The 11,133-nt window shown below is 45.2% G+C and overlaps 1 protein-coding gene across 2 annotated transcripts; it reads right to left on the bottom strand.

Moving 5' to 3' along the window:
* Positions 1-603: 603 nt before the first annotated feature.
* On the bottom strand, positions 604-9,068 carry LOC111543879 (SLAM family member 5). Of its 2 annotated transcripts, XR_003307763.1 has the most exons (6): positions 8,532-9,068; positions 8,018-8,137; positions 5,583-5,680; positions 5,328-5,491; positions 4,565-4,627; positions 2,888-2,964 (listed from the first exon to the last, which is right to left on the bottom strand). XR_003307763.1 is itself a non-coding variant. In XM_026450573.1 (5 exons), exons 1-5 carry the CDS (start codon positions 8,746-8,748, stop codon positions 2,899-2,901), a joined length of 564 nt encoding a protein of 187 aa, XP_026306358.1. In that variant the 5' UTR covers positions 8,749-9,068; the 3' UTR covers positions 604-2,898. The 2 variants fall into 2 exon arrangements, 1 of the variants encoding a protein (XP_026306358.1); XM_026450573.1 differs by lacking the exon at positions 5,328-5,491 and having other exon boundaries at positions 604-2,964.
* Positions 9,069-11,133: the final 2,065 nt, after the last annotated feature.

The raw sequence follows: 11,133 nt of genomic DNA on the forward strand, positions 1-11,133 counted from the left end.
TTTTATTTTAGGAGAAATACAGCCTGTTCAGTGTCACTTTGGAGCTCCTCCATCCTTTACGACCAAGCCTCTTTATTCCTTCCTGTACGTCTTTTCTTGGGGTGCTGCCTTTCACCTCCTTACAACTGGTTTGGTGCTTCAGCTGACCTCTTAGTTGGTCTGCCTAACTCTGAAAGTCTTCTCCCTCCAAAATGCCTTTACACTCAGAACAGCCTCTGATGTATGCATCCTGATTTTTATTTTATTTTATTTTATTTTATTTTATTTTATTTTATTTTATTTTATTTTATTTCTTTTGAGATAGAGTCTCACTCTGTTGCCCAGGCTGGAGTGCAGTAGCAGGATCTCAGCTCACTGCAGCCTCCATCTCCCAGGTTCAAGCGATTCTCCCACCTCAGCCTCCCAAGTAGCTGGGATTACAGGTGTGCACCACCACATCCAGCTAATTTTTTGTATTTTAAGTGCAAAAGGGGTTTCACCATGTTGGCCAGGCTCCTCTCGTATTCCTGACTTCAAGCGATCCACCGGCCTTGGTCTCCCAAAGAGCTGGGATTACAGGCGTGAGCCACCGTGCCCAGCTGCATCCTGATATTTAATGCTTGCCAGAATTTGACTGCATCGTGTTTATTGGCTTCTATCTTTTTTTTTTTTTTCCCGAGATGGAATCTCACTCTGTCTGTCCCAGGCTGGAGTGCGGTGGTGTGATCTCAGCTCACTGCAACCTCCACTTCCTGGGTTCAAGCGATTCTCCGTCTCAGCCTCCAGAGTAGCTGGGACTACAGATGTGTGCCACCATACCTGGCTAATTTTGTATTTTTAGTAGAGATGGAGTTTCACCATGTTGGGCAGACTAATCTTGAACTTCTGACCTCAGGTGATCAGCCTGCCTTGGCCTCCCAAAGTGTTAAGATTACAGGCGTGAGCCACCACCCCCAGCTGGCTCCTGTCTATCTGTAATTCCCACATGTACAATGTAGTGAGGAAAACAAATAATTAGTTATGCAGTAAGGCAGAATGAGATGAGTTTTAGTGACAGAAGGACCAAAGGGGAAGAAACAGCAGTGTGAAAAGGTCCCTGATTAATTTTGACTCCTGATACCAGGGAAAGCTTTACATAAGAGGTACCATTTGAGGTGGGCGTTGAAGGACATGGAAATGGACATGGGGTGAGGGCACACATCTGGCTGGGGCACTCTGCCACACATAGGCAAGGGACTGTGAGCATGCATCTGGAGAGGTGCTCTGAATACACCCCACTGATCCAGGCCCCTGCTCATTTTTCATGCTTCTCTCACTTGGAGGCCCTCTGTCTTCCTCATTCTCTATCCAAATTTCATCCATCCTTCAAGGTCCAGCTTCAGCCCTGCCCCCTCATAAGGTCTTTTTTGACTGTTCATGCCATTACTTGCAGCTGCAGTTCAGTGTTAACTGTAGTGTCTGTGCTGGAATTGTCTCCTGAGCTACACAAGGGCAGACATTATGCACATCTTCTATTTTGGGGCCTTGCAGCTCCTAACATAGTGCTAATGGTAGTTGGTGCTAGATGAGTCTATGGATTCATTTACTGGGACTGATGTCTTTATCTGCTTAAATGCAGCCCATTTCTGCTGTCCAGCCTAAGACTGTTCATGGGAACTTAAGAGTTAGCTGATTATAGTTACTAACACATAAGGGAAACACTTCCTCAAATGATCATATGAATGTCCTGCTCAGCTGTGAATGACTCCTCCTCATTGTGGAGAGTTAATGCCTGTGTAAGCTGGCTGGTGGTCTGTTTGTGGGGGATGCGGGATGGGGGCACTCTGCCTCAGCTTAAACCCCGTAGTTCTCTGAGCCTTTGGAACTGGGATGAACCCAGTTTCATCATCTGCACCATCATCTCCCCAGTTCCTTCTGGAGAATGACTCTGTTTCTTGCAAGGTCTATTTTGATGGTTGGATTACACCCAGTTCCCCAGAAGTGTGAGAAATATAAGCTGGTCAACTCCTTTTGGAGAGCGGGAATACTGGGCATGGCTGCTGCTTCTGCTGAGGCTGCTTGGAGTGATACAGAAGGAAATCTTGGCCAGAAAGAAAATCCTATGAGGTTTCTGAAGTAGTAGTCCAAGGAAAGTGTCCCAGCAGTCTCTAGACTGTACAGAAAGAACATTTTCCAATACTCCATTTAGAGAGTGTGTCTACATGGCTGAGAGCCACAACTCTGACAGAGACCCACACAGCACTGTCATCTGTGTTTGGACGTATTAAGCCTGCCATGCCCTGCACAAATATTCCCAGACAAAGGGATGACTGTGCTTATATGCAGCCCACATTCTGCTCTCCAAGCCATGCACTCGGGGGAAGGGCTGCATCTGCCTCAAGCGAAGGGTATCTTTTCCTAATTTGCTCAAGATGCATGGCGGAGGCCACGCACCGGGGATCTTCACACATACTGACTATGAGCAGAGCATCTTGGCTGGTGTGCCAAGGCCTACTACAAGTGTACAAAATATTGATTCCCTTCTCCCACAGTTACTGGGCAGGGTTGTTACCTCCATTCACAAGAGGCCTCTAGTCATATGCAGCTTCTGGAAGTGAGCAATCTTGATTGTTTATCCCAGTGTGCCATAAAAATATTATTTTCTACATGTGCTATGATGGAAGGAAGTTTGGGAAAACTATACTAGGTAACATGCTTTGTCATTCATTCAGAAGGGAGCCATTTCAGGAAGGGTGTGCGTCCATTTTCCATTTAGGCACAAGCTATGCCCAGCAGAAGGTTTCCTGCTTTGCTTACAAGTTGAGATGTGGCAATTTGCAATCTCCCAGTAAGAGCTAGGCAGAGAAGATCTGGATCCAGGGAACCTGCTAGTATTGGTGGTTGTAATCAGTTTCCAGAGGGAGAGTTCAGCCTGGCAGCCTAGATCACAATTTCATAGCTTGAAGTCCCAGGAGGTTTACTGTCCCGTGTGCTGGCTTTCCCCATCTGTGCAGAAGAGGAACATGTGAGAAAATGTTAACTGAGAGGTGCTGCTGGGGAACTCCAGTCCTGCAAGTTCCCAGGGGAGTTAAACAAATGGCACAGGGGGATGCCTTAGATTTGCCTCGTGCTGGGAAAATCTGGGGTAGCAGGGTCTTGTTCTTTGCTGAGTCCCTCGTGTCTGCTCCAGCCACCCCCGATTTGGGAGGCCCTGAGCAATTAACTTCTTAGCCCAGAAAAGAGCAATGAGAGGGAATGGGGGCAGGGCCATATTTGGAATAGATTTTGATTATAGACTTGAAGCAACATTCAGGTTCAAGCTACCTGCATTCCTTGTTCCTAGTTGAGCCCTAGTTTTTTTGTATCCCAATGACTCCACTTTCACCTATACATAGTGGGGACTCACTGCTAGCATCTCCTGTGCTCTAGGCATTTAGAAGGCTGCAAACAATCTTCCCACTGCCTTGAGGAGTCTTAGGTTTTAAATTAAATGCTGACCCAATAATTACCATCTAACTTGCCTATAAGGATTTGTGTTGAGATGTCACAATCCAGGACTCCATGATTAATCCCTCAAATTTTATCTCCTTCTAAGTTAGGTTACTCTTCTTCCTCCAACTCTCCTTGAGATCCCGGCACAAATATGCTGGACACCCTGACCCTCACTTCTTGCCTGTCCTTCTCCTTTTCTTCCCCTCTTCTTTCCTCACTCCTCCCCTTCTTTTTCTTTCCCTCCTTCCCTCTCCTGATCACTGAGAAAGTAAAGGTCCCTCTATCTGATTGTCCAGTCCATTTGGCTTATCTTTTCAAGTAAATTGCCCTGTGCTTCAAGTCCTCTTTAAAAGGAAATAGCACCACCCTGCTCGTTGAGCTCATAGATGTCCTCCCTATTGCCTTATAGGATCACTCTTAATTCTTACTCAGTTTACCTTCCTGCTTGGTAGCTCGGCTATTAAACAGGAATACTTAGAAAATATGATTCTTTAAGCAACTCTAAAGCTGTCCTGACTGTAGCAGCAGTGAGGACCTTCAGATAGTGACAATCCCTCCTTAGATCACCAAAAGTTAAAGTCCTGTCAGAGAGCTTTGCATATGGTGGAGAAGGACATAAGGCACAGGCATAAGGCACAAGGCACTTGACACTACAAATGGTTGTGCAGGCTGCGTGTGGTAAAAGAGCAGCTGAGGGAGCAAATGAACTGAAATTCAGCTTCTGCTCCATTTCACCCATCTGGGCATCTGGCATGGGCCTGTGTCTGCTCAGAGGGAAGCACCTGTTTTCTCATTTTCACACCGTGAGCTAGCAGTGGCCCCAGGTATTATACGGGATGGAATTCCTATACCATAGTCCAGAGGCATAGGGACTTCTGCATTTGAAGGGTGGGATCAGCATCCCAAGTAGGACAACTTGTGGGTGGTCATTGACCTGGGGAGTGGGGCTGTGTGCATGGGTGGAATTATGTATAGACCAAAACCCTAGGCAGTGGGTCCTGAGAACTACAAGGAGTCCCAGGGGAACCAGCTAGTCCCTGATTGGATGGACTGGGTACACCAGAATGGCTGGAAGAGATAGGAAAACAAGGATAAAAAGCCAGAAAGGGGTTACCTTATCAGCGAACTGCACTTCGGAATAAACTGTGTTCACTGGCTCTTCCTTGGAGGGAAGCACCTGTAAAACACGCAGCTTCCCCTCAGTGACGGAGCCCAGGCCCAATCTTACAAGTCCCCTTTCCTAATTCTACCCACCATCCTTCCCTGGTCCCACATTTACTAGGTGGCTTCCCCCTTGGCCTCAGTTCTGGCTCCGTCCAACTCTGGAGAGGCTTAGGATCAGGAAGGGACAAGGTGGGGGTGAATGGGTAGCAGTTGGACAGGGTCTCGGGGGTGAAAAACCTCAGAGGCCAAGAGGAGGGATCCTATGGTTCAGGCTGAGTCCTGCTCAGTCAGGATTTTAGCTTTCCATGACCTCTATGGATCCAACTGCCCTACCAGTCCAAGCATGGTGCTAGACTGACCAGGCAGACCTCAGTCTCCCCCTTGATTCCATGCAGACTTCAAGGAGGCAAGGCTGGTAGGGACACAGGAGAAGGTGATCCAGGGTGGAGGGGAGGGAGGGGCAGGCAGGTAAAGGGGGGGTGGGAGGAGGGGTGTGGAACAGTGACTCTGAGTCTGAGGAAAGCAAGCCGCTGCTGCTAGACCAGGAGGGGCATTCAAGGGAACTTGTCTGTCAGTTCTGTTGCCTCGGAGCCCCCTTAGCAACCTGTTCACCACCTTGGTAGTCACATAGCAGCCCTCACCTCACACCAGGAGCTCCTCTGTTGCGTGGCCCCACTAGGGGGTGCCTTGCTCCTAGTCATGGTTCAACTAACCTGGAGCCAGGCCCACTGTGGGACACTCAGGGCCTCAGCCCATGGAGGCTGCCACGGGGTGACAATGGGTCACATTCCTGTCCTCATAGAAAGATCCGTGGCATCATTTCCCTGACTTGGTGTTTCCTGGTTGGAACCTCTGAACTCTTGGCTGTGGCTGCTTTCTAGACAAAAACAGGCAGAGGGCAATGGCGCCCATGACTCCCTGTCATGGAGATGGTGGCACAGGGGTGTCCATGAATTGCATCAGCTCACCTTGGACTGCAGGATTTCATCATAGATTCTGGACTCTGCTGGCTGGGTGTTCCTTGAAGCCATGATATATGTGTATATGGTTTTCTTTGAGGCAGCATCTGTCTCACAAATAAATATAGACCCACAGTCTGTGAAAGGTGTTTTTTTAAAGAGATGATCTATTCCAATGTTCTCCTTTTAAGATGAAGAAAGGAAGCCACCAGGGGTTAAATGGCTCCTATCCTTTGAAATGGATGCTTGGATCCTCAGAATGTCTCAGGAGTCACTTGGCTGAGGCCTCACCCACAGATCAGTGGGAATTCTCTTCTACTCTAGAGTCCGGATTAGGCCAAAGACAATTTCCCCAACCCCTCCCTGTGTGGGCAGTCAAAGGTAGCTCTTCCACCCAGGATCTTCCTTTGTGTCTCTGACACTTACCACTGACTGTCTTGCATGGCTAATTGACTTTGCATGTCACGGTCTTAGTTTTTTAACTTGATTGATTCTCTCTAGTTATACACTGTTTTACCTTTGGCGCAGACCTTGCTGTAACCATCTCAATGTTAAGCACATAGTAGATGTTCCATGAACATTTATTGCTTGTTTGATTGATTCACAGTCTTTTTGTTTGTTTTTGAGACAGGGTCTCACTCTGTCACCCATGTTGGAGTGCAGTAGTGCACCTCACAGCTCACTGCAACCTCCATCTTCTGGACTCAAGTGATCCTCCCACCTCAACCTCCTGAGTAGCTGGGACCACAGTTACGTGCCACCACACCCAGCAATTTTTTTGTATTTTTGGTAGAGACAGGGTTTCACTATGTTGACCAGGCTGGTCTTGAACTCCTGAGCTCAGTCAATCCACATGCCTTGATCTCCCAAAGTGCTGGGATTGCAGGCATGAGTCACAACACCCTGCCAATTCACACAGTTAATAAGCATTTATTAAGCTCCTTCTATGTGCCAGGCTCTGTGTGAGGCCCCAGAGAAGAAAAGACAGTAGATAAGTCTTTCCTTTTAAGAATGTATAGGCTAGAAGAGACATTCACGTCAGTGTACTCCTTTGCTTTGGTACTAACACAGAACATTTTAGGGTCAAGGTGAAAAAAGATGGCCAGAATTTTGGGCCTTCATAATCCAGGGCACCAACATACCAACAAATAACAGGTCTGAGCTGAGCAGTATTACAGGGCTCCAACATTCAGAGTTTAGTCCCATCCCATATTTGGTGAGTATGAGACAAATGGAGTGCTCTCTCTTGTCTCATTTATAGATGCAAAGAATATCCCTTTCCTCTTCCCAAGAGGCAGTGAGGAATTGAAGACGCTATCTCTTTGAGGGACCTTGCAGATCACCCCGTGGCTCAAGCAGGCTGTCCCTTCCCCCCATTGTGAGGCCATTTGAATATGGCACATGTCACAAATCCCCTTCCCTCTAGAATGCCTCCTCTGTACCATGCCCCAGGCCCATCAGTTATCAGTATACTAGTTAACATTTATCAAGTACTTATTATGTCCTGGGAATTGGGCCAAGTATTTTGTATTTCTAATTCCATTTACTCTAATTCCACAAGTATATGCAGCACACCTTATTACTATGAATATTTTACAACTGAGAAAATGGAAGCTTACAATGACAAAATAACTGGTAGCTGATAAATGGTCAAGCTGGGACTTTCACCTCCAGACTGACTACAAAGCACATGCTTAGTCTTAACCACTCTGTTGTGAACTCCCCATCCCTTCCAATTATTATTCAAGGAACTTTGTGGTTGAGAACTTACAAACTTACAAGGGTTCTTAGTGAAGGTGTTCAAGTAGGAACCTGAGGAGTCAGACCCAAAGGAGAGTCAGGAACATGGAAGCAGAAGTTCCATGATTTTATTGTGATTGGTGGGAAAAGGAAGTTCTTGGGCAGACATGAGTGAATAGGAGGGTATAATGATTCCTTGAGGATCTAAGATCAGGTTTTCTGAATTGAAAACGGCACAACTACAGAATGATCCAGAGCAATTCAGAGGGATCTAGTGACAACCATGGAGTACAGGATTAGTACATGTTTCTCAATGACTCTCCAATAGTCATTATCAAAATACAATGAAATTGGAAGTGACCCTGGAGATCCTCTAGTCCAAACATTTCACACATGAGGGCACTGAGTTGGAGAGGTGAACACACTTGTACAGTGAAGCACAGCTTGTTCATGTAAGTACTAAGCTCGAACCCATGTTCTGGGCCCACCAGATACTGGTGATCTCAGGAATGGATCCTGAAGACCACTCAGGGTAATGTCATACCATCCTCAGAGCCATCATTCTGGGAGGTGGTGGGGTGGGGATTGGAAGAAGGCAGATTCCCTGGAACAATGGACCTTTCGGCCAAACCTTGGATAAATGGCTTCAGTCCCAGGAGGAGAGAAGGTGAGTTTCCATATTTTACTTTCTGGGAAAATCCTACCTTGTCTTCTCTTGAACAAACGGAACAAAAACACTGAAGACAGAATGAGAACAAGCAGAAAGAACATAGCCAGCACACTCAGCAATCCGGTGTGGCGAGTACGGAAGCCCATTGCGATGTCTGAAAATAGAAGGTGCAGTGAGTCTTGATTCTCAGGAAATAGGCCCAAGAGGCTGGGCAGGTTTGTCCACAGTCAGGGGCATTATGAAAATTGGGTGCCTTCCAAAGGAGTGCCAAAGCTCCTAGGGAAACTAAACTTTCACTATGAAAAGTCAGGATGAGAAATTGAATCAGAGTTGATCAGGGCCTGCCACAGAACACCCAGAAATGTCTAGCATCTCTCAGAAGGCTTTGGCCTCTTTCCCAGTGGGCTTCTTGGGAGGTGAGGGCCTCAGTGACCAGGCCAAAGATAAAGGAAGCACATTTCCCTAGAGAATGTGGCCCACATTCAGACCTTGCAGCTCCTCAGAGTGATCTCCGAGACTCACCAGGAGAGATGGGCAGAGCTGGTTACCTGCACAGAGCTGCCGGGCAGAGATGGAGTCAGAATTGTTGCTGACAGGGTTCTGGGCTGTACACGTGTAAGTCAGCTCTTGGTCCTCAGGAGTCTGGAAGATTTGAAGGACATTACCCTCTTCTCCCAGGGGACTCCAATTGTACGTCACATTCTTTTCTTCTTTCTCTACAGAGCATGTCAGTGTGACATTACAGGTGCTGTTCACAGATGCCATTAAACTCTGTGTAATTTTTGGTTTCCCAAGTCGACCTATGAGGGGCAAACATATGAGCCAATGGTGAGCTGGAGCTGGCTTGTACTAGTCTGTGGGAGCCAATTGTTAAATTCTCAGAAATTTGCAAGCCATCATTAAAAATTAAATTATAAAAACTTATAATTAAATAAATTATGTTAAAAATAAAGGTAATAAATACTCAAAACTCATCACTTCCTAATCCTTTTTTGACATTTTCCTACTGTCTATGCTCTTGAGGTTATCTACATCTATTGTATCTGTCCTTTGTTAACGGAGTATCTGTCTTTCCAACTCTGCATGTCTTTTTTTTTTTCATTGTTCATAAAAACACTTTAATAGTGGATCCTTTAAGATATATCAAATATTTATTTATTTATTTATTTATTTAATTATTATACTTTAAGTTCTAGGGTACATGTGCATAATGTGCAGGTTTGTTACATATGTATACTTGTGCCATGTTGGTGTGCTGCACCCATCAACACGTCAGCACCCATCAATTCATCATTTACATCAGGTATAACTCCCAATGCAATCCCTCCCCCCTCCCCCACCATGATAGGCCCCGATGTGTGATGTTCCCCTTCCCGAGTCCAAGTGATGTCATTGTTCAGTTCCCACCTATGAGTGAGAACATGTGGTGTTTGGTTTTCTGTTCTTGTGATAGTTTGCTAAGAATGATGGTTTCCAGCTGCATCCATGTCCCTACAAAGGACACAAACTCATCCTTTTTTATGGCTGCATAATATTCCATGGTGTATATGTGCCACATTTTCTTAATCCAGTCTGTCACAGATGGACATTTGGGTTGATTCCAAGACTTTGCTACTGTGAATAGTGCCGCAATAAACATATGTGTGCATGTGTCTTTATAGCGGCATGATTTATAATCCTATGGGTATATACCCAGTAGCGGGATGGCTGGGTCATATGGTACATCTAGATCTAGATCCTTGAGGAATCGCCATACTGTTTTCCATAATGGTTGAACTAGTTTACAATCCCACCAACAGTGTAAAAGTGTTCCTATTTCTCCACATCCTCTCCAGCACCTGTTGTTTCCTGACTTTTTAATGATTGCCATTCTAACTGGTGTGAGATGGTATCTCATTGAGGTTTTGATTTGCATTTCTCTGATGGCCAGTGATGATGAGCATTTTTTCATGTGTCTGTTGACTGTATGAATGTCTTCTTTTGAGAAATGTCTGTTCATATCCTTTGCCCACTTTTTGATGGGGTTGTTTGTTTTTTTCTTGTAAATTTGTTTGAGTTCTTTGTAGATTCTGGATATTAGCCCTTTGTCAGATGAGTAGATTGCAAAAATTTTCTCCCATTCTGTGAGTTGCCTGTTCACTCTGATGGTAGTTTCTTTTGCTGTGCAGAAACTCTTTAGTTTAATCATATCCCATTTGTCAATTTTGGCTTTTGCTGCCGTTGCTTTTGGTGTTTTAGACATGAAGTCCTTGCCCATGCCTATGTCCTGAATGGTACCACCTAGGTTTTCTTCTAGGGTTTTTATGGTATTAGGTCTAACACTTAAGTCTCTAATCCATCTTGAATTAATTTTCGTATAAGGAGTAAGGAAAGGATCCAGTTTCAGCTTTCTACTTATGGCTAGCCAATTTTCCCAGCACCATTTATTAAATAGGAAATCCTTTCCCCATTTCTTGTTTCTCTCAGGTTTGTCAAAGATCAGATGGCTGTAGATGTGTGGTATTATTTCTGAGGACTCTGTTCTGTTCCATTGTTCTATATCTCTGTTTTGGTACCAGTACCGTGCTGTTTTGGTTACTGTAGCCTTGTAGTATAGTTTGAAGTCAGGTATCGTGATGCCTCCAGCTTTGTTCTTTTGACTTAGGATTGTCTTGGCAATGCGGGCTCTTTTTTGGTTCCATATGAACTTTAAAGCCGTTTTTTCCAATTCTGTGGAGAAACTCACTGGTAGCTTGATGGGGATGGCATTGAATCTATAAATAACCTTGGGCAGTATGGCCATTTTCACGATATTGATTATTCCTATCCATGAGCATGGTATGTTCTTCCATTTGTTAGTGTCCTCTTTTATTTCACTGAGCAGTGGTTTGTAGTTCTCCTTAAAGAGGTCCTTTACATCCCTTGTAAGTTGGATTCCTAGGTATTTTATTCTCTCTGAAGCAATTGTGAATGGAAGTTCATTCCTGATTTGGCTCTCTGCTTGTCTGTTACTGGTGTATAAGAATGCTTGTGATTTTTGCACATTAATTTTGTATCCTGAGACTTTGCTGAAGGTGCTTATCAGCTTAAGGAGATTTTGGGCTGAGACAATGGGGTTTTCTAAATATACAATCATGTCATCTGCAAACAGGGACAATTTGACTTCTTCTT

This window comes from Piliocolobus tephrosceles, unplaced genomic scaffold (genome assembly GCF_002776525.5).
Source record: "Piliocolobus tephrosceles isolate RC106 unplaced genomic scaffold, ASM277652v3 unscaffolded_21952, whole genome shotgun sequence".
Classification (NCBI taxonomy): Eukaryota; Metazoa; Chordata; class Mammalia; order Primates; family Cercopithecidae; genus Piliocolobus; species Piliocolobus tephrosceles.

Bases quoted from the DNA above. Each gene is read 5' to 3' on its own strand.
- LOC111543879 (XM_026450573.1), bottom strand. From the start codon at position 8,748: ATGGCATCTGTGAACAGCACCTGTAATGTCACACTGACATGCTCTGTA. The intron at 8,138-8,531 runs GTAACCAGCTCT...TTCTATTTTCAG, and splicing joins TGCCCGGCAGCTCTGTGCAG to ACATCGCAATGGGCTTCCGT. The intron at 2,965-4,564 runs GTAACCCCTTTC...TCTTCTGCACAG, and splicing joins AAGTGCAGTTCGCTGATAAG to ATGGGGAAAGCCAGCACACG.